This window comes from Cetorhinus maximus, chromosome 16 (assembly GCF_964194155.1).
Source record: "Cetorhinus maximus chromosome 16, sCetMax3.hap1.1, whole genome shotgun sequence".
NCBI classification, from domain to species: domain Eukaryota; kingdom Metazoa; phylum Chordata; class Chondrichthyes; order Lamniformes; family Cetorhinidae; genus Cetorhinus; species Cetorhinus maximus.
In genome coordinates, this window is record NC_135894.1 from 79,875,688 (window position 1) to 79,899,609 (window position 23,922).

The 23,922-nt window shown below is 41.7% G+C and overlaps 1 protein-coding gene across 1 annotated transcript; it reads left to right on the top strand.

Annotated features, from left to right (window-relative positions):
• Nucleotides 1-4,279: 4,279 nt before the first annotated feature.
• Nucleotides 4,280-12,505, top strand: mis18a (MIS18 kinetochore protein A). The gene is made up of 5 exons (XM_078560549.1): nt 4,280-4,482; nt 6,591-6,654; nt 8,603-8,725; nt 11,245-11,344; nt 11,929-12,505. Exons 1-5 carry the CDS (start codon nt 4,299-4,301, stop codon nt 12,007-12,009), a joined length of 552 nt encoding a protein of 183 aa, XP_078416675.1. The 5' UTR covers nt 4,280-4,298; the 3' UTR covers nt 12,010-12,505.
• The last annotated feature ends 11,417 nt before the right edge of the window (nt 12,506-23,922 follow it).

The window sequence follows — 23,922 nt, forward strand, 5'->3', positions numbered from 1 at the left end:
CGAGCAGCTCTTACTGCATTCAGAGTTTTCTAGCTCGGATCTCTCTTGTAATTAATGAAAGTGGATCACTTGGCTTCAATGACATCACCTTTAAAAGGTGTTTCCCCAAAGTCACCCATGAGCAATGTAGGTGTGTATTTTCTTACCCATGGAATAAGAAATTCAATCTAAAATAACCCAGCAGCAAAGCCTTTTACTTAGCAAGAAAATTTTATTTTATTTCACTTTATTGCTTTGGAAGTTACATAAGAAAAGGTAAAGTTAATAACACATACACATGCAAAGATTAGTTGTAGATGAAACTAAAACGATGCTTATAAATGTGAATCGAGTTCAGTCTGCATTGTTCGTTGTAGGCTTGATATGTTTTTAAAGTCAAGATGTCGCATTGTCTGAAGTAAAGGGCTTCAAGTTGTAGAATTGACTCTGTGGCTGCAATGGCTCCCAAAGTCTTTCTCATGTAAGCTTGAAGATGGAACCAGATGCAGGGAGAGAGGGATTTCTTTAGTTCGCTTTCAAGGAACTGTGGTGTGGCCTTTTTTTTTAGTCTGGCTGATTACAGCAGTTCAATGGCTGTGCTTGTTGGTCCCTCTCTCCCCATGTGCAGCTGTTTCAAGATGGGTCTCCTGTTATGATCCCAGCTGAGGTTACTACTAGACTGATCCCAGGGTGGAACCTGGCTTGATAGATCCTAACTTATTTGTTTGTTTAGATACATGGAGAGTAACTACTGAACAGAGTCACAGGTGTCAGCTGATGCACTTTTAACAAAAGAATAAAACATTTATTAAACAAGAAAAAATGAACTATATTACAATACTCCTTCACCCACAACGATACCTTCACAGATATATGCAGATTTGTAAGGATAACACAAGTTACAAAAGCTATCTTATACTCTAATGTCCACAGTAAATACACAGTCCATGTACCAACAGATCACCTGTGGTCGGACACACCACACTATGAAACCAAGTGACAGATGCCACATCAAACACATGTTATGGATCGCTCCTCAACTCCCCCCAGACGTTTGTCCCACCATGAGCCAACCAGTCTCACTACACTCCATCTTTCACATGAGAGTTTTCAATTTCCACTCTCCAAGAACTCACTTTGGAAACTTTTCCCAAAACAATGTTTTCTCTCAGATGCCTTCTACAAGGGTTCACCTCCAGGGTTTCGAACACTTCTTCCTATGTTCTTCTCCCCTGGGTCACCACATGCCTTCAAGCTGTCTTCCATGCACTCTCTCTCACTGACTCAGCCACCAACAGTACACCACTGCTTTACATGCCCATAGTAAAGAGTTACAGACCTTCAGCCATCTCTCTGAACTTTCTGGTCTCTTGCAAGCTGTTCTTGCTTTAAATCTAAACTCATGGGGAGGTGGTGGCATAGTGGCACTGTCAATGGACTAATATTCCAGAGACCCAGTGTAATACTCTGGGGACCCAGGTTCAAATCCCACCATAGCAGATGGTGAAATTCAATAAAAATCTGGAATTAAAAGTCTGATGATGACCATGAAAACATTGTTGATTGTTGTAAAAACCCATGTGGTTCACTAATCTCCTTTAGGGAAGGAAATCTGCTGTCCTTACCTGGTCTGACCTACATGTGACTCCAGACCCACAGGAATGTGGTTTACTCTTAAATGCCCTCTGAACAATGGCAGTTATGGATGGGCAATAAATGCTAGCCTAGCCACATCCCATGAATAAAAAATAATCTGCTCTCTGCAGTTTTTGTCTCTTTAAATCTGAAGCTTGGAGCGTTTGGCTCACTCTTAACTTCACTTAACAGGGCCTTTTCCACGTTCCTGTCCTTCCTTTGGCTAGAAGGTCTGCTTGGGACTTTCTCCTGTTTCTCCCTTGGATTCTTGGGGACTTTCTTCTTTAGCTTGGGACTGGCAATCTGTCCCTTTTGCTCCAGTCTCTCTCTGGCAGCTACTTTCAACCAACTTTAGCTTGGAACTGGCCATTTGTCCCTTCCAGGCTGCTTCTGCCTAGCAGCTGTCTTCAAAAAGTAACTCAAAGCTGCTTTTCTAGTTCTTTGTGTGTGTGTCTGTGGGAGGGGCCTGCCTCTCTGGACCCCTGTTGCTGGGCAACAGCACTGTTACATAAAACATAAGAACTTAAGAACTAGGAGCAGGAGTAGGCAATTCAGCCCCTCGAGCCTGCCCTGCCATTCATTATGATTATGGCTGATCTCATTTCGGCCTCAACTCCAATTTCCCGCCCTCACCCCATAACCTTTCAACCCATTACTAATTAAAAATCTGTCTATCTTCTCCTTAAATTTATTCAGTGTCCCGGCATCCACTGCACTCTGAGGTAGTGAATTCCACAGATTCATGACCCTTTGAGAAAAGTAATTCCTCCTCATCTCTGATTTAAAGCTACCACCCCTTAGCCTAAAACTATGGCCTCTCGTTTTTCTACTCTTGTTCATTTAGCTTAGCTGCAACATTGTAAAACTCCCATTAGAAATGCAAGCACTTTTTAAAGTGAAACTAAAACTCAACTTGGCTCTTTGTTAACACACACAAATACAGAAATACAAATCAAACTTAAACTTTAAAGCTAAAATTCATTCCTACAAATACAAATATGACTTACTTAAACTATCTCTATTTCCTAACACTTCAAGATGGTTCTCTCTCTAGGTAGCTGCATTTTTATATTATTCTTGGCAGGCAAACCAAGATGGCTGCTGTACCATGTGACCTGGTCAAAATTGCTAAGTCACTTTCCAAGAAAGGCAGGGGTATATTATTAATTAGCGACCAGAAGTCATTCCCTACCTGCAGTGTTTGAAGTGGCCAAACCCTATGTTCGTGCCAAGTTGAAATTTACATTCCCACAATGTGGCGTTGAGACTTCATTATCTGCTGGACGAGATGAGTCATAAATTAAAGATTGCCTTTTTTGTGTCGAAAGATGAGACCCAGTCTGAAATCCACAATTCCAGCAGGCTGTCCTGGGAGTCATTTTTAAGTCGGTCACTGTTTTTTTAAAATATAACTTTATGAATAGTTTTCAAAATTTATAACACTGTCATGAAAACACTATGGCGGCAGAGGTTAGCCTTGAACCTGTCAGCATTAGCTCTTGCTTCCAATGTGTCGAGAGTGCGGTGTTGTAAATGCTGCCTGGAATATGTTCCATTTCACTTTTGCACTGTGTGTGGGAATGCTGGAGAGTGCCTGTTCAATTGAGTTATGGAACTGTTGGTTTATATCTGGGTAGGCAGTGTGGTTGGCCTTGATACGAGGATGGCATTTCTTCTTTAAAAACATCAAGGTTTGTATCCTCATCCTGGTGCACACCAGAAGGTGATCTGTATCACAGTCAGCGCTGTACATGTGTCCAAAGGGTTAATGTGATGTGGCTAGTGTGTGGGTGAAGAGAATTAGCCTTCTTTCTGCTTTTGTGTATTAGTTTGCTTCTCATTTTCAGTCCACACCTCTGGCTAACAGCAATGTGAAAAAGAGAGCCAAATGTGTAAGTCTCTCCCTGTCACTACACAGCCTCTCCATCAACAAGTCATCAGCTGTGCCTCCTTGTGGCAACAAAGAAACTGGGTTCCTTGTGGCCTCAGGCTAAAGCTTCAGAGGAACTCAGAGGTGGTTTTGTCCCCAGGCCCACCAACATGTTGACGTGCCCTGGTACTTGTGAACCAAAACTTCCAGCTATGGGCAAATCGCTCCACTGCCTGGTGGACACCTCAGGGGAGTTGAAGGCTAAGAGGGTAAACACTGACAAAAAAAATTGGAGTGGAGCTCAAGGATGGACTGGTGTCTAAATGTGTCATTTTTCTGGCAACCCCTGCAACGAGGCTGTTGCCAAACCAAGTGCTCTGAATTCCTTTGGACTCAACCAGGGAGGTGGAGACGAGACCCTGCTGGGCAGCCCAGCTAGCATCTCCATAAATTTTGTCTAGGCTTGCAACCTGGAAAGGAGCATTCTCAACGACCACAGTATGACTGTGATACAGAAATGGCTTATTAATTCTGGTTTTATGGTATTCAGGAAAACAATTACATTGACCGGGTCATTTGTTTTGTATTAGTGTTGCCCTGCCCCTGGACGGGTGTTTGTCGGGGCTTTGGGTAAGGTAACAGTGCACACCCATTGGATTTACACAAACATTGCAAACAAGGGCAAGAAACCCTGCGCTCGACTGCGCACGCGCACAATAAATCGCTATAGAACAGGCTTCGTGCGCATGCGTGTGTCCGGCGACCTGACGGTTCCTGCGCATGCTCAGTGCACGCCTGGTCGGCAGTTTGAAAGATGGCGGGAGTGACAGTGGATCTGTTAACGGATGATGAAGCGGACAACAAGGACTCGTGCACTTTTATTTGCGGAGATTCGGATCTGCCGGTGGTTTTCATGTGCTCTCAGTGTCGGCTCCCGGTGGGAGACTCGCTAGCCTGGGTGGGAGCAAACCCCAAGGAGAACATGATCTACTTGAAGCGTGAGTGAGAGAGACACGGCCGGGGGGCGGGGCAGCAGGGGAGTGGGTAAAGGGGCGGGGGAGTGGGTAAAGGGGACAGGGGAGTGGGTAAAGGGGCGGGGGAGCGGGTAAAGGGGACAGGGGAGTGGGTAAAGGGGCGGGGGAGCGGGTAAAGGGGCGGGGGAGCGGGTAAAGGGGACAGGGGAGTGGGTAAAGGGGACAGGGGAGTGGGTAAAGGGGCGGGGGAGTGGGTAAAGGGGCGGGGGAGCGGGTAAGGGGGCGGGGGAGCGGGTAAAGGGGCGGGGGAGCGGGTAAAGGGGCGGGGGAGCGGGTAAAGGGGCGGGGGAGCGGGTAAAGGGGCGGGGGAGTGGGTAAAGGGGCGGGGGAGTGGGTAAAGGGGCGGGGGGGCGGAGGAGCGAGTAAGGGGGCAGGGGAGCGGGTAAAGGGGCGGAGGGGTGGGGAGTGGGTAAAGGGGCGGGGGATCGGGTAAAGGGGTGGGGGAGTGGGTAAAGGGGCGGAAGGGGCGGTGGAGTGAGAAAGGGGCGGGGGGCTGGGGAGTGGGTAAATGGGGAGGGCGGTGGAGCGGGCAAAGGTGCGGGGGTGTTGGAGGGGAGGGGAATGGTGTTCAGGCAGGGTGTGCTGGGCAGGGGTGTGGGGCGTTTGATGTATGACTCTCTTCCAAGAGACATGACTAGTCTCTGATAGCTCAGGACATTGACATTGTTACAGCAGCTTATATTTATATAGTGCCTTTAACATAACCAAACATCCAGAGGAGCTTCACAGGAGTAGTATGAAACAAAATATGATGCCTACACACATGACATCTTGAGTCCGATGATCAAAAGCTTGGTCAAAGAGGTAGGTGTTAAGGAGTGTCTTAAGGGATGGAAGTGAAATCGAGACATGGAGAGCTTTGTAGGGAGTGATTTCCAGAGGTTGAGGCCAAGGCAACTGAAAACATGGTCACCAATAGTGGAGCAGTTTATAATTGGTAATGCACAAGAGGCCACAATTAGAAGATGCAGATATCTTGGAGGGTTGTAGGGCTGGAGGAGATTAGAGATAGGGAGGGGGGCAAGATCAGGGTGGAATTTGAAAACAAGGGTGAGAATTTTTTAAATCAAGATATTGCTAGACTGAGCCAATTTAGGTCAGTGAGCACAGATGTGCTAGGTAAACGGGAGTTGATACCAGTTGAGACTCAGACAGTATGGTTTTGGATGACCTTGGTTTTATACAGGATAGAATGCGGGAGATCAGCCAGGTGTGCATTGGAATAGCATGTGTAGAGTCAACAAAGGCATGAATGAGGATCTCAGCAGCAGAAGAGCCGAGGTGGGTGAGGAGGTCAACCGATATTAAAGAGGTGGAAATAGGTGGTCTTAATGATGGCACGGATGTGCGATCAGATGCTCATTTCAAGGTCGAATATGACACCAAAATTGTGAACAGAATGCCTCTTGGGTGATTGTATTATCATTGATTCAGAACCAATTTGGGCATTGTATGGCTAAAGCATCTTTATGACTAAGAGTAGACTAAGAATTCATATTTCATTTGAAACATACAACTGGTGTGAGAGAGTAGAGAATAAGAAAGGCATTGTATTGGCAGGTACATTAAACATTTTAAACATTAAGGGCTTGCTGGATACACTAAGGGCTAACCTGGTATTGTGTTTCCAGGTAAGGGCATGGTATCACCAGGTAAATTGTGAGAGACTGTGTTAGCTCTGGGTTTTGTGGAACCTGCTTTGAACCTTTATTGTAGGTGCAAGAAAAGCCATAGTTGAATGAATTTTACATTGTATGTCTGATCTAATAAAGCTTAATATTTAATTTAGATATTTGTATGTGCTCTCATTATTTCTTGCAATTCTTGTGTCTGAATCATAGAGTAACTTTTCAAAGGTTAGGAGGTTATATCCTACAATGTTATTGAAGTGATGCACTCAAGGGTTACAAATGTGAGATCTTACAAAGTGAATGAATATACATATGCTCGTTCTGAACTCATGTATTTAATTAGTTGAACAGATGGTGTTCCTAGAACGTGGCCTTCAGTGCTGTTTGCTGTGCTTTGATCGTTGTCCACATTTGAACTAATAAGCTGCTGCCCTTTTATAGGTGTCACTAAAAATATCCAAGTAGACAAAGAACAGAAGATAGACACTGCAGATGAGTCTGGTTGGTAAGTATGTAATATTCAGTGCAGCTTTTTGAACTCGTCATTGAAGTTAAATGAGGAAAGATTTGATTCTATTTTGTATTCTGTTTTATTAGATAGATAACATAATGATGAGTCTTAATTACTGTCAAATAACCTTACTATCATTTAAAATTTTACTTCTAGAAGTGTGGAGTCTCATTCCTTCAGATTTTAATTATTGTTGGATATTTTATTATAGCTTTTTTCAAATTTTTTTCCCCAACCTCATCTGTCTCTTAATCCCACCTTTCTTTCCTTCTCTGTACATGATTTTACATTGAATTTAAAATTGAAACTTGTACCTCCTGGTTCTGTCTCTCTCAGGATTCTTCAGTTTGGTTGAAGAGGCATGCTGCTCTCACTATTAGCATTATCTCTGCTTTGTGTTATATGTCCATTTATACATAACAGAATAGGAGCAGGAGTAGGCCATTCAGCCCCTCAAGCTGCTCTGCCATTCAGTAAGATCATGGCTGATCTGATTATGGCCTTGCATCCACTTTTCTTCCTCCCCCTTTCCCTTGGCAATCAAGAATCTACCTTTTTCAGCCTTGAAAGATATTCAATGACCCTATCATCATCGCTTTCTGGGGAAGGAACTCTTCCTTGTGGAACTCACAGACTCATGACGCTCGTGAGAGGGTTAGGGTTAGAGTCTCCTTATCTTTGTCTTAAATGGGAGACCCTTTATTTTTCAACTGTGTATCCTAGTTCTAGTCTCCCACAGGGGAAACATCCTTTCAGCATCCACCCTGTCAAGTCCCCTCAGGATCTTATATGTTTCAATAAGATCACCTCTCATTCTTCTAAACTCCAATGGATACAGGTCCAACCTTTCCTCATGGGATAACCCCTTCAAGAATCAGTCGAGTAAGCATTCTATGAACTGTTTCCAATGCAGCGATGTCCTTTCTTAACTAAGTAGACACAACACTCTAGGTGTGGTCTCACCAATGCCCTGAACAACTGTAACAAAACCTTCCACCTTTTCTTTTCCATTCCCCTTGCAATAAACACCAACATCCCATTTGCCTTCCTAATCACTTGTTGTACCTGCATACTAACTGCTTTTGATTCATGTACCAGGACACCCAGATCCCTTGGTACCTCAGAGTTCTGCAATTCCTTCCCATTTAAAAAATCTGCTTTTCTGTTCTTCCTGCCAAAGTGGACAAGTTCACATTTTCCAGCATTATACTCCATCTGCCAAACTTTGAATCCAAAATGCTTCTTAATAGCTTTATCAGGTGTCCTCACTTCTATAAATTTACATTTCTGAACCTGTCTTTTCTGCCCTTCTACTTAATTGTTTTTTTTACTATTTAGTGTATGTATCCTAATTTTTTTCTTCAAAATGAATCACTTAATGTTTTTCTGTCCAGTGTCATTTGACAATGGCTTTCTAGGACACTGCCCACTTTGGGCCCCTTCGTATGGCAGGTGATGGGGACCATTGAAAAGATTCAAAAGAGGGCTCAGTTGATAACCAGTTTAAAGCACCTCTCTTACGATAGGAGGCTTAGAAAGCTGGACCTTTTAGCTCTATAAAAACCCAATCTTCAAGGAGATTTGATTGAGGCCTTGAATAGTAAAAATATTAGTCAATTCATGTGAATAGACTATTCAAGCTAGATAGGTTAGGGAGAACTAGGAGATGTAAGTGAAAAGAATGAGGTAAATGTTAGGCACCACTTTTCACAAAGGGTCTTGGACTTCTGGAATAGGTTGCCAGCATATTCAGAGTGTGGATTCATTGTAAGCATTCTTTTTTGCCTTTCCCAGGAGATAATGTGGGTGTAGGGGAGACAGATGGTGCATAGAGGTCACACCGTGATGATATGTGACTGGCTTGATGGACCAGTTGGCCTTTTCTTGTACTTCATTATATAATTCATATTTCTGTAGTAACTTTATTTTTCCCTCCTTCCAGCATTTATGTGTTGTTATCCTGTAGTGGCTGCTCTCTGTTACTGGGTAGAATGTACCTATGCACTCCAGCCCACCTCGATTACAAACGAAACGTATATTGCTTGGCTGTGGCCTATATTGAAAGGCAAGTATGTATATTACAAAACAGGGTTCTAATGTACCACTTGCCCATAGTGTATGAAATCTATCTAATGCAGAATTATGACAAATTGACGGAATAGCAAAATCAACTCCAACTTTTGTAGGTATATTACATTTAAACAGTTTGATGTTAATTTAGAGAGAATTCCAATTGGCCCCAATGAGCGGTCATTTATGAGTATAGTTCCCTAACTGCTGAATTTTGCCACTGTTGCTGAATTATACGAAGTATCTTACAGGTGTGATCTATTGATGTGAATATTTTTAAAGGTAGAAAATACATGTTTACATTGCCCCCAGTACTGTCCATCTTGGGTGGACTCCGAATTCATAAAATGGTGGCCAATTATAAATGTGATGCAAACGACTTTTTTTGGTCAGCTATGAAAATGAAAACCCCCATTGCAATGTGCAGGAATCCCAAAACCAAGCTGTTGAAAAAGGCATTCAAATACAAGTAGAGTTTCTGGTTCAAAAACAAAAATTGCTGGAAAAACTCAGCAGGTCTGACAGCATCTGTGGAGAGAGAGACAGAGTTAACATTCAAGTCCGTATGACTCTTCATCAGAGCTTCTGGTTACCTAATATGGAATGTACATATTCTCCTTTAGGGACAAAATCCATCTAACTAAACCCAAAAACCTTAAGAACAGGTATTTTACTTTTATTCCTTAACCCTTTTAAGTTGTTGTATTAGACCAATAATATTTCTAGTAGCATGTTTCACATACAGACTGGTTCCAAGTAAGACACATTGTGAAACATGAGCAAGAATAAACTTTGCAAGCCAATAATCATCGTGTGTCTCAGCCTAATCATTGAGACCATCAAACTTGCCCTAACAATTGTGTAACTAAGAATATGATAACCCTGCGGGGCAGGGGAGAGAAGAAAGAGGAATGGGGAGGGAAGAAAGGGCACTCCCTAGTGTAGCATTAAACCATGATGACCCAGAGATCCTAGGTTAAATTCCTGCTCTATACTGAGTTAGTTGATTTCACTAGGCACCAGTAGAATTGACACTGATGGTCTTGGTATTTCAGTGAAAGAAAATCTTCAGGGTTTCTGATTCTAATTGTTGTGCAATGACTTGTGTTAAAAGTTGCACATATGTGAATGTAAAATAAAAATGGATCAGGCTGTGCTGTAGTTTTTTCTGGAGTCAAAGAATCAAATGACACTTGGATCAGGTACAGCAGGGTTAGTACTATTACAATATCGCACCTCAAGTGATAATGCTTGTAGAAGAGGAGTGGAAATTGGATGATAAAATAGTGGTACTTTGAAGAAATAATTTGCATCTATATAGGATTTTACACATCCTAAGGCACCTCCCAGCCAAATAACTACTCAAGAACACAAGAAATAAGAGCAGGAGTAGACCATGTGGCTTGTTGAGCAAGCTCCACCATTCAATACGATCATGGCTGATCTTGGGCTTCAGCTCCATTTTCCCCACACACTCCCTATATCCCTTAATTCCCTGAGAGACCAAAAATATGTCTGTCCTAGCCTTAATTGTATTCAACAATGGAGCATTCACAACCCTCGAGTAGAGAATTTCAAAAGTTCCCAACCCTTTGAGTGAAGTAATTTCTCCTCATCTCAGTCCTAAATGGTCCACTCCTTATTCTAAGATATGCCCCCATATTTTAGTTTCCCCAACCAACGGAAACAATCGCTCAGTGTCTATAGGGCCCTAAATCCCTTCAGGATTTTGTAGGTTTCTCCCCTTTCTTCTAAACTCCAGAGAATATAAACCCAATTTACTCAGCCTCTCATCATAGGACAATCTTTGCTGTACTGCCTCCAAGGCAAATATATCCTTTCTTCGTTGCGGAGACCAAAACTGCACATAGCATTCCAGATGTGGTCCCAGCAAAACCCTGTACAGTTGTAGCAAGACTTCTTTATTCTTGTACTCCAATCCCCTTGCAATAAATGCCAACATGCAATTTGCCTTCCTAATTGCTTGCTCCACCTGTATGCTGCAATTGTAATGTGAGGAAACATGGTTGACAATATGAGCATAGAAAAAGCCCCTCAACCAGTGATATAATCTGTGGTTTTGGTGGCATTAAGAAACATTGACCAGAACAGGAGAATTCCTCTGCTTTTTTGAATATTATTGGATATTTTACACCCCCTAAAGGGTCAGACAGGAATAGTTTAAGATCTTGTCTGAAAGGTGTTGTAGATTCCCTCCACTGCACTGATGTGTCAAGTAGAATACACACTCGAGCCTCTGGTTCTTAAACACATCCCTGATTCCATGCTACTGCTGGACCAAAACTATCACAGGTACCAAATGCACTGAAAAGATAAATTAGTCACTTGAACAGAGATTAAAACAACTGTTTCTTTCCTTATTAATTTGATCAAGATTTGGAAAGCGATTACTAAGAGTGTATTAACCTAAGTATATGTCATGTTTAAAAACAGCAGTTATCTAATTTATTTATTATTGTTTTTCAAATTGTAAATGGTCACTTATTTGCTTAGCTATGTCCTCGGCTCCACCACAAATGAAGAATTCGTAGATGAGAGAAAAAAGCCAGTAGTCCTAGAAACTCAAGCTGAAGTCCTTGAAGAATTAGCAAAGGTAACATTTTTGTGTTTGTATCTTCCGATTAAGGTTGTCTTCAGTAGATTAGCTTTGTTGACTTGTGAACTAAAATTTTGGTTGACTATAAGAATGAGCTTTTTGAAAAAAGTAACTATAGTGTACTTGATTATTGAAGAACAGTTTTGAAGTTCAGGCCCTATAAAATGCAGTTGGAAGTTGTATTTTACTTTGTTAGACATTAACTGCAAACACTAATAATTTGTAACATGTCAGCTGTAAAGTTTAAATGGGCAAAAGGCTTTTTGTTCTATTATTAATTTATTTTGATACATCACCTACAAAACTAAATGCTGGGTTTCCCTTTGGGGAAAACTCATAGCCGATCCCATGTACTGTACAAAAAGCAAAGGTTTGCATTTTAAGATATGCACCAAATTTTCATTGAGCTTAATTATTAAATTGCCCTTTTACAGTCAGCTTCTAGTAGAGATGTTGAAGTGTCCAACGGAAAAATGTTGCCTGATTCTTTTGTTCTGCTTATTGTTTGTTTTCAAATCTCATTTAGCCTGTTAAATTGCTGTTCACAAATGAGCCTAATGTGAAAATTTTCCTTTCAAAAGTCCCAAACTGTGCTGAATCTAATGATTGCAAGACTTGCTGTTGTTGAAGAAAAGATAGAATCATTACAGAATAAGGGATGATTGTAACAAATATTACATACCAAAATTATGCTAATGAAGAGGCTACATTTTGAAGATTTCAGCAGACAACAGATGCTCAAGCCGAGAGAATTAATACATTACAAACACTCTCTCTTTAGGGAAGTCCTTTATTTCTACTGATGTGTGGTGGTATGATGGTTTTGCTTGTTGCAGAGCCACAACCCTTGGCTCATGTTTGTCAAATATTGTATATGTTATGCATTGTACTAGTTGCTGAATTTAACTTTGACTCTTGGCCCTACAATGTTTTAAAAACCTGGGGTTAATCAAAATTATCTCTTGTAAAATTATATCATAAGTAAACTTTAAATGTTGATATACATCTTGTATCTGTTTAAAGTTTGAGAGGCAGTCTAACCATTTCATCTTGTTCCAAAAATGTCTTTATAAAATTGTTTTAAATGTAGTTTTTTGTTTTGTAAATGTGTAATCATGTTAACGTGAAAAATAAAGCTGTTTCAATCGTTTTGATCCATGCAAGCTACTCTTTAATTATACATATTCTACATTACAGTATTTATATTTTTTTGATTCAAAGGGTAATTGGGCACAATTTTGAAATCCATTTCTTGGAAGCAAGATTACTCCTTGATTGTAATTAGTCTTTAATTTCGAGTAATCTGGGAGTTAAATGAAATGTTTTTTATTCAAGTTTCGTACAGAATGTGACTGATCATCAAATTGTTAAAAAGTTAGCTATCTGTTATTTTCAATTTCGCAATTAAAACAATGCATTATGCAGTAAACTTGTAATGTTGCATTCAACAATACTAAATGCTTGCCAATGTGCTACATGAAAACATTCGTTTTCAACTGTAGAGGGCACTCTTAGTCTGACTACATAAGTACGAAAATAAGTATAACTCTGGTTCTTGTTTGATTTTAACAGTATTAATTTTTTTCCATGTATGGGCAAAATAGATTGTACTTGGTGTTCAAAACCTGCCTTCTCAGATTTTTTCACCTGCCAGATAGTGTTCCATAACAATTTATTTTTTAAAAAATGATTCCCATCAATGGGCAAGTGATAAACTAACTATTCAAAGTACCCTGTGCGTTCACAGCTCTGAAAAGAACCCCTGATTTTGGGGCTGTGATACCTTCAAAAAAAAAATCTTAGGATGTGAATGACACTGACAAGACTATATTTATTGCCCCTCCCAAGTTCTCCTGAGAACTCCTTGAACTGCTGCAATCCTTGTGTTTTCATATTGATGTTAGATGATAGATAGGAAAGTATGTTGTGAAGAGGACATGAGGAGGCTGCAGATGGATATAGATAGGTTGGGTGAGTGGGCAAAGATCTGGCAAATGCAGTTTAATGTGGGAAAATGTGAAGTCGTTCACTTTGGCAGGAAGAACAAAAAAACAGTATTACTTAAATGGAGAACAGCTGCATAGTTCTGAGGTGCAGAGGGATCTAAATGTTCCAGTACATGAGTCACAAAGTTAGTACGCAGGTACAGCAAGTAATTATGAAGGCTAATGGAATACTTTATTACAAGAGGGATTGAATATAAAAGTAAGGATAAAAGCAAAATACTGCAGATGCGGGAAATCTGAAACAAAAACAGAAAATGCTGAAAATATACAGGGCATTGCTGAGACCGCCCCTCATACTGTGTGCAGTTTTGATCTCCTTATTTAAGGAAAAATGTAAATGCATTGGAGGTGGTTCAAAGGAGGTTTACAAGATTGATACCTGGAATGAGTGGTTTGTCTTATGAGGAAAGGTTGGACAGACTGGGCTTGGAGTTTAGAAGAGTGAGGGGTGATTTGACTGAAGTGTACAAGACCCTGAACGGCTTTGACAAGGTGGATGTTGAAAGGATGTTTCCTCTTGTGGGTGAGTCCAGAACTAGGGGACACTGTTTTAAAATTGGGAATGCCCTTTTAGGACATATGAGGAGAACTTTTTTTCTGAGGATTGTGCGACTTTGGAATTCTCTGCCTCAGAAGGTGGTGGAGGCGGGGTCACTGAATATTGTTAAGGCAGAGGTAGATCCTTGTTAGGCAAGGGAATAAAGGCTATCGGGGTTAGATGGGAATGTGTAAATCAAAACACAAGATCAGCCATGATCTTATTGAATGACGGAATGAACAGGCTCGAGGGGCCGAGTGGTCTACTGTTCCTAATTATGTTCTTATGAGGAATTCCAGATTTTGACCCAGCAATTATTTTTAATTATCTTTTTGCAGTGCGCAACCATTTCATTTAAGTGCATGGGTGCTTTAATTGCTTTTGCGTGGCTGCAGTGGCATTGTACCTTAAAGGGGCCAACAAGTTTGCGGCCTGCGGAAGAACTTTTTGAGTTGCTGCGTGTTGGAGCATCTGTGCAGGCTAGAGGGTACATTAGTTCAGAGTATGGCTCTGATCTGTTGGCTGGGTATCATGGATGTCACATGTTCTAACTTTGATATTTTTAGGTGGTAGATTGCCTTATTCCTCTAAATTATCATTTTATTTTTCAGTTTAACTGGCTGCACTGATAGTAAACAGAAAATCACTGGTGATTTATTGATATTCAGCAGATGGAGCTGATGCCAACACAAGTTGCTTCTTTGTTAAGTCCACTTTTTTGGATAAATCATATTCAATAAGTCCCAAATGTGTTTTCTATATGCATATCTGCAATTAATTGCCCTTTGAACTGGTATTCCTATAGTTAGGTGTGCACTGATAAATGCAAAAATCTATCAAATATAATAGGTGCAGCTTTAATAAATGGGTGTGTGAGGCTATTCAGTTTTGGGGTCAATACTTCTTGCATTCTCCCTCTTCAGCCCTGACATCAGTGAAAATATTGGCACTATCAAAATTATGTAACCCATTAACATTTCCACCAGTTTTGTCTCTAATGTATTCCTGTATGAAGCTAAGAATGTGGGTCTGACAGAATTCTGAAAGACCATTTCCTTATGACAGGTAACAATAAGGAAATGGCTCCTTTAGAAAAAGGTTGGTTTCTACTGGCCCTGGGAAATCTCCGTCTGACACTTAGCCCTTACCACTTCCTTTGGTTTTGCACCATGAAACCTTCTGCTATGTAATCTCTCCTCTCTATCCTATCACAGACCTTTCCTTTTGTCCTCTTTCCCACTGTCTTTCACACCACCTTCCCCTACCCAACTGCTTTCACTTGCTCAAAACCTGTTCATTTCTAACTTTTCTGATGAAAGATCACAGACCTGAAATTTTACCTCAGTTTCTTTCTCCACAGATGCTGCCAGACCTGCCGAGTATTTCCAGAATTTTCTTTTTTTATTTCAGGTTTCGAGCATACAGTATTTTGATTTTTTTTTAAAGATGATCATCTACTTCCAGGCTTCTATGATTGTCAGCTGGAGACAGGCCACTAGTAAGTATTGCAACAAAGGCCCAGACTCATCCATCACTCACGTGGCTGATGCTTCCTAACACTGAAATTGGTGATTAGGTTAAATTTCACTCCATTGCTTGCCAATTATTATTTTTCTTTCGTATTCATTCATAGGATGTGGGCTTCGCTGGCTGGGCCAGCATTTGTTGCCCATGGGAAAGTGGGGGTGAGCTGCCTTCTTGAACTGCTGCAGTCATGTGGCGTGGGTATACCCACAGTGCTGTTATACATAACCTATAAAGCAAATATTTTGTTGATTTGTTTTATGCAGTTCAATTGTTTATAATAACTGGTGGCTAATATGTTTTCCCACACCCAGCAATGCATCAATTTCAGTCTATAGTTCCACTAATCCTGAAGTCTTCTACCAACTAAAGCAGTTCAAGGAATTGTCTATTGTGTGTTGCTATTCAGGCACTATTACAAAAATGCCAAATCAAAATGGATTTTATTCCCTTAATGTGCAGATCGTTCCTGATTCCCTGGGAGAATATGAGATTTGTAAATCCTATGCCAATCCAGCAGTACCAGGCTCTCCTGAGAGGATGGGAGAGTTGACAGCAGGTTGCAAAAAGACATGAAATGTGTGGTCTTAGCTGATGATTGCTATGCTCTAGGGCTGGAATGTGACATATTGAGACCTCTGCATGGCCCAGGATATTGATTGAGTGGACTCAGCCTTGTTCAACAATACCTCAGCTGCATGGACCTTGTTGATTGCTGACTTTTGAAAAGATGGCCATATAAGGTGATTTGTAAATGAACAACTTTTATCAAATAATGCCATTAGGAATTTTGTAGTTGCTTGTTAATTAGTTTCTTAAAATTCTATTGGTGCTATTTTTTTAAACAGCAGAGTAGGAAGTGCTCAGCAGGTCTGGCAGCATCGGTGGAGAAGAAATCAGTTAACATTTCGAGTCTTCATGACCCTTCTGCAGAACTGAGTATAGTTAGGAGAAAGGTGAAATATAAGCTGGTCTAAGGTGGGGGGGCGGGGGGAGAGAGAAGTTGAGGGTGGGATGATTGTGGAGATAAGCAAGCAGTGATAGGAGCAGCTAATCAAAAGATCTCACAGACAAAAGGATCAAAGAGGTGTTGAAGGTGGTGATATTATCTAAGAAAAGTGCTAATTAAGAATGGAAGGCAGGATACTCAAGGTACAGCTCTAGTGGGGGTGGGGTGGAAAGACTAACAAAGTTTTAGTTTTAGATTTAAAAATAATTGGAAATAGGTGGGAAAAGAAGAATCTATATAAATTATTGAAAAAAAAGGGAGGGGGGAGAAACGGGGTGGGGATGGGGGGAGGGGGAGTTTAAGATCTAAAGTTGTTGAATTCAATATTCAGTCCGGAAGGCTGTAAAGTGCCTAGTCGGAAGGTGAGGTGCTGTTCCTCCAGTTTGCGTTAGGCTTCACTGGAACAATGCAGCAAGCCAAGGACAGATATGTGGGCAAGAGAACAGGGTGGAGTGTTAAAATGGCAAGCGACAGGGAGGTTTGGGTCTTTCTTGCGGACAGACCGCAGGTGTTCTGCAAAACGGTCGCCCAGTTTGCGTTTGGTCTCTCCAATGTAGAGGAGACCGCATTGGGAGCAACGAATGCAGTAGACTAAGTTAGGGGAAATGCAAGTGAAATGCTGCTTCACTTGAAAGGAGTGCTTGGGCCCTTGGACGGTGAGGAGAGAGGAAGTGAAGGGGCAGGTGTTGCATCTTCTGCGTGGGCATGGGGAAGTGCCATAGGTGGGGGTTGAGGAGTAGGGGGTGATGGAGGAGTGGACCAGGGTATCCCGGAGGGAACGATCCCTACGGAATGCCGCTGGGGGGGTGAAGGGAAGATGTGTTTGGTGGTGGCATCATTGGATTCACATGGTTCATCTCTGATACTTCCCTTCCTTGACCTCTCCGTCTCAATTTCTGGTGATAGACTGTCCACCAATATCCATTACAAGCCTACCGACTCCCACAGCTACCTTGACTACAGCTCCTCACACCCCACTTCCTGTAAGGACTCCATCCCATTCTCTCAGTTCCTTCGCCTCCGTCGCATCTGTTCTGATGATGCTACCTTCATAAACAGTTCCTCTGACATGTCCACCTTCTTCCTTAACCGAGGTTTTCCACCCATGGTGGTTGACAGGGCCCTCAACCGTGTCCGGCCCATCTCCCGCGCATCCGCCCTCACGTCTTCTCCTCCCTTCCAGAAACATGATAGGGTCCCCCTTGTCCTCACTTATCACCCCACCAGCCTATGCATTCAAAGGATCATCCTCCGCCATTTCTGCCAACTCCAGCATGATGCCACCACCAAACACATCTTCCCTTCACCCCCCCAGGCGGCATTCCATAGGGATCGTTCCCTCCGGGACACCCTGGTCCACTCCTCCATCACCCCCTACTCCTCAACCCCCACCTATGGCACCTCCCCATGCCCACGTAGAAGATGCAACACCTGCCCCTTCACTTCCTCTCTCCTCACCGTCCAAGGGCCCAAACACTCCTTTCAAGTGAAGCAGCATTTCACTTGCATTTCCCCTAACTTAGTCTACTGCATTCGTTGCTCCCAATGCGGTCTCCTCTACATTGGAGAGACCAAACGCAAACTGGGCGACCGCTTTGCAGAACACCTGCGGTCTGTCCGCAAGAACGACCCAAACCTCCCTGTCGCTTGCCATTTTAACACTCCACCCTGTTCTCTTGCCCACATATCTGTCCTTGGCTTGCTGCATTGTTCCAGTGAAGCCCAACGCAAACTGGAGGAACAGCACCTCATCTTCCGACTAGGCACTTTACAGCCTTCCGGACTGAATATTGAATTCAACAACTTTAGATCTTAAACTCCCCCTCCCCCCATCCCCACCCCGTTTCTCCCCCCTCCCTTTTTTTTCAATAATTTATATAGATTCTTCTTTTCCCACCTATTTCCATTATTTTTAAATCTAAAACTAAAACTTTGTTAGTCTTTCCACCCCACCCCCCCTAGAGCTGTACCTTGAGTATCCTGCCTTCCATTCTTAATTAGCACTTTTCTTAGATAATATCACCACCTTCAACACCTCTTTGATCCTTTTGTCTGTGAGATCTTTTGATTAGCTGCTCCTATCACTGCTTGCTTATCTCCACAATCATCCCACCCTCAACTTCTCTCTCCCCCTGCCCCCCCACCTTAGACCAGCTTATATTTCACCTTTCTCCTAACTATACTCAGTTCTGCCGAAGGGTCATGAAGACTCGAAATGTTAACTGATTTCTTCTCCACCGATGCTGCCAGACCTGCTGAGTTTTTCCAGGTAATTCTGTTTTTGTTTTGGATTTCCAGCATCCGCAGTAGCTTTTAGCTTTTTGTCTTTATTAGAGTAGGAAGTGCTATCGTCCTAGCCTCAACTTATTTTTGTATCTGGGGCTGTCCTGGAGGAGAACTTTGCCTTTTTATGTTTTACTAGGTGAGGTTTATTGTTAAGTGGCACTGTTTCATCTATAGATGTGATTGGGTTATAGTCAGTGTTCTGGAGATGTATATGTATATAATTACACAGTACTAAATTATACACCAGATACCAGTTCATAATTCCAGTGCTAATTATAAATGCTAACAATGCTAATTATAGGCCATGGAATTAATATATACAACGCAACCCCCATGTCAGCACTACCTTAGAACTTTAAAATATTATGTAATATATCCTATAAAGAAGGAATATGAATGCTGTGTGTGGAACCAAAGGTCCTTTACCAGTACAAATAACAATTCCTTACCAACAACCGACTGTGCTAATCCTGATAATAAAGTTCAAATATCATAAGGACATTGTTGAGATATGAGAAGTCTGAAAATAGATAATGGGCCATTACATAGAAGAAACATTTCATAAATCTGTGAAGGTTAAAACATAATCTTGATTCATCATTGTTCAGGTTATTTAATGCAATCACTTAGAAGATGTCCAAATGTTTGCAGAAGGAGTCAATTATATTGAAACTCTTCCATTTTGTGGAACATAATTACCATGGTTTTAAGAATGCAGATTTAGTCTCTCGATTCTAATTTTGTGTCTGAAGCTTATTTTTGAGTTGAGCTTTACTTTCCTGAATATTACATGTTGGTGCAGTTATTGTACAATTTGCTTACATGACATAAGCTAAATTTGCAGATGACCCAAAGATAGGTAGGAAAGTAAGTTGGAAGAGGACGTAAGGAGGCTACAAGGTGACATATGTTAAGTGAGTGTGCAAATATCTGGCAAATGGAGTATAATGTGGGCAAATGTGAAATTGTTCATTTTGGCAGGAAGAATAAAAATGGTGAGAGATTACAGAGCGACCTGGGTATCCTCGTGCATGAATTGAAAAAGGTTAGTATGCAGATGCAAGTAATTAGGAAAACTAATAGAATGTCATTGTTTATTGCGAGGGGAATTGAATACAAAAGTAGAGGTTATGTTTCAGTTATACAGGGCATTGATGAGACCACATCTGGAGTACTGTGTACAGTATTGGTCTCCTTATTTAAGGAAGGATGTAAATATGTTGGAAGCAGTTCAGAGAAGGTTTACTGGACTAATACCTGGAATGGATGGGTTTTCTTATGAGGAAAGGCTGGACATTCTGGGCTTGTGTCCACTGGAGTTTTTAGAAGAGTAAGAAGCGACTTGATTGAAACACATAAGGTCCTGGGGGGACTTGACAGGGTGAATGTGGAAAGAATGTTTCCACTTGTGGGAGAATCTAGAACTAGGAGTCGCTGTTTAAAAATAAGGGGTCACCCATTTAAGACAAAGATGAGGAGAATTCTTTTCTCTGAGGGTCACGAGTCTTTGGAGCTCTGCTTCCACTGCCTTTTGAGGAATAGAGTCTCTGAATATTTTTAGGTTAGAGCTAGATAGATTCCTGAAAAGGGGGTGAAAGGTTATCAGGGGTAGGTGGGAATGTGGAGCTGAGGTTAAAATCAGATCAGCCATGATCTTATTGAATGGCGGAGCAGACTCGAGGAGCCAAGTGGCCTACTCCTCCTTACTCATATGTTCGTAAGCTTCTTGAGTGTTGTTGGACAGCACTCATCCAGGCAAGTGTAGAGTATTCCATCACACTCCTGACTTGTGCCTTGTGGTGGACAGGTTTCGGGAGTCAGGAGGTGAGTTACACACCGCAGAATTCCCAAACCCTGACCTATTCAATAACCTATATTCATATAGCAATCTTCATGTAGATGAATCCCTGCAACTACTTTTTAGGGAGCCGGAAAAATCTCAATGATAGTAGACAAAATTGACATGATGAATAAGAAGCTTAGAAAGAGGGCAGTGGGAAGAGAGGTAACAAGGTATGATTTTGGTAGAGAGTTCTGTAGGGGCAGGTATGATGGGATTTGTGAGACTCAAATGGTGGAGCAAAAGAAATGGGGATCAAACAGTAATTCACTGTCGGAGGCACAGCTGACACAGGTTGAGGAAACTTTAATAAAAGAGTTGAACAAGGCCATGAATGCATACCTCCATGTGGAGCTTGGTTGGAACAGCTGTGATAGGTCAGCAGTTGTTCATGTGAGAGGGGGCTCTGGCCATATCTTGTGAACAAATTAAATTTTGGCATTTTTGCATAGAATACATGACACAGAAACTGGCCATGCTGTCCAAAAAGTCCATACCAGTGGGTATGTTCCACTTGAGCCTCCTCCCACAACTTAATCTCCCTCATACACTTATCTAGCTTCCCTTTAAATACATCAAACTTTTTGCCTTAACTACTTCCTGTGGTAGCAAGTTCCACATTCTCACCATTCTGGGTAAAAAAATTTCTTCTGACTCCCTACTTGATTTATTGGTGACTATATTGATGGCCTCTAGTTTTGCTCTTTTCCACGAGTGAAAACACATTCCTTGTATCTATCCTATCAAAACCTTTCATATTTTTAAGATCTCTATAATGTCATCTCTCAGCCTTCTCTTTTCAAAGAAAGAGAGGCCCAGCTTGTTGGTCCTTTCCTCATAGGTTATACCTATCATTATGGCACCCTCATTAATCATTTTTCATCATTCCAGTGACTCTATATCCTTTTTACAATATGATGATGTAGGACACTGTAGGAAAGCATAGACTGTTTTTCAAGCTCTCTACCGTTTTAATTTGCAGAACAATGATCTTCATGCTTAGCAACTGAAGCGTCTGCACTGGCAATCAGAAAAAGAGATATAGCACACTAAACAATGGATGACCACAGGATTATGTCCTGGTCCCCTTGTTATTCAACATTTGCACCAGTGGTCTGCCTGCAACAGAAGTCCCACATCTTTATAAACTATTTGCTAATGACTTTGCCTTAGCCAAGCAAAACAAGAATCTGATCACAACTGAGGACAAAAGATGTACAAGGGTGGAGGCCTATTTCTGCCAAATAGGACTTTGGCCAAACCCACCAAAAACCATCACATCAACCTTCCACCCCAACATCCATTAAATGAACTGAGCTCTGAAATTCTCCTTTTATGGAACAGAGCTAAACCATGCCAAGAACCCCTCCCAATTAGGAGTCACACTTGATCGCATCTCTAGAACCTTGGGAAGAAGCTAAAGAGTAGGATTAATATGATTGAGAACCTTGCAAATCCACATGGGGAGCAGACAGTTAAGCCCTCTGTACAGCCATACATGCCCTGGTGTACTCTACAGTGGAGTACTGATCTCTAGCATGGCTATCAAGTCCACATGTCAAGTCTGTTGATGTCCAGCTGAACTCTACTATGAGAATTATCAGCGGTATACTTTTATGGGCACCAACTCCCTGGCTGCCTTTCCTTGCAAATATTGCACTGCCACACCTACACTGCGAATCTGTATCTTCAGAGAATACAACTGCCACATCAGTAAAGACATGCTAATCCAGGCTAACTTGTTCAACCTACAGCCAACCAGATTCAAATCTAGAAGATCAATTTAGACCATCTTCAAAGCCCTTCAGGAATCCCCTCCTCAGCCTTGATGACCAATGTGCAATGCTTGGAAGAACTGTGACATACCAAAGGATTTATTATAGAAAACCCAACACTAGAACCTAAAGGATCAAACTTTCCTCAGACAGTGGGCAACCATCAACTGTCTCAAGAACCGGTCATAGTAGGTGCTGCCACCTTCTGTGAAGATGGAAGATTAAAGATCCCCATCATGTGACTGTGGAGCACATCATCAAACACTGCTCTGAGAAAATTCACAGGCAACTACAAGATACCTGCATTGTCACACTGGAAGCGTTAGTCTGGATAGATAGCTTAGATATTGATATTTGATTTGTTTTTTTTCTCTACTACCATGTGAAAGAGGTAGAAGAATATGTTAACCAGAATTGTACACAGTACTCCAGTGTGGTCTAACCAAGATTCAATTCAAGTTTAGCATAACTTCGAATTCTCTTCCCCAGAGAGCAGTGGAGGCTGGGTTATTGAATTTATTCAAGGCTGAGTTAGATTTTTGATAGGCGGAGTTAGATTTTTGGAGTCAAAGGTTATGGGGGGCAGACAGGAAAGTGGAGTTGAGACCACAACCAGATCAGCCATGATTTTATTGAATGGCAGAAAAGCTCAAAGGGCTAAATGGCCTCCTCCTGCTCCTAAGTCCTATGTTCTCTACATATAATGCCATCCCTCTAGAAATAAACCCTAGTGCTTGGTTTGCTTATTTTTAATGGCCTTGTTAACCTGCACCACTACTTTTAGTGGTTTGTACCCCAAGATCCCTTTGCTCCTCTATCCGGTTTAGATTCTTATTTTCCAAATATTTGCAAGTATTGATTCCGTGTAATTACAAACATTTGTTCCAACATGGTAAGATCTGGCAACCACCTGGAGTACTAACATTTGAAACTTGGCAGCGCTACTGACGTGCCTTTTGGCTGCTAGATCACAGAAAATGTCAAACCTAATCCACATCACACGCTCCAACTTAATTCTGTTATCAGTGGAGTGGTGACACAATAGTTGTGTATTCGACACAGAGATAAAAACAAAAAACTACTGCGGATGCTGGAAATCCAAAACAAAAACAGAATTACCTGGAAAAACTCAGCAGCTCTGGCAGCATTGGCGGAGAAGAAAAGAGTTGACGTTTCGAGTCCTCATGACCCTTCAACAGAACTGAGTAATATTAGGAGAGGGGTGAAATATAAGCTGGTTTAAGGTGGGGGGGAGGTTGGGGAGAGAGAAGTTGGGGGGGTGGTGGTTGTAGGGACAAGCAAGCAGTGATAGGAGCAGATAATCAAAAGATGTCACAGACAAAGGAACAAAGAGGTGTTAAAGGTGGTGATATTATCTAAACGAATGTGCTAATTAAGAATGGATGGCAGGACACTCAAGGTACAGCTCTAGTGCGGGTGGGATGCAAAGACTGACAGGGCATTAAAGGTATAGATTTAAAGATAATGGAAATAGGTGGGAAAAGAAAAATCTATATAAATTATTGGAAAAGACAAAAGGGAGGGGGAAGAAATGGAAAGGCGGTGGGGATGGAGGAGGGCGTTCAAGATCTAAAGT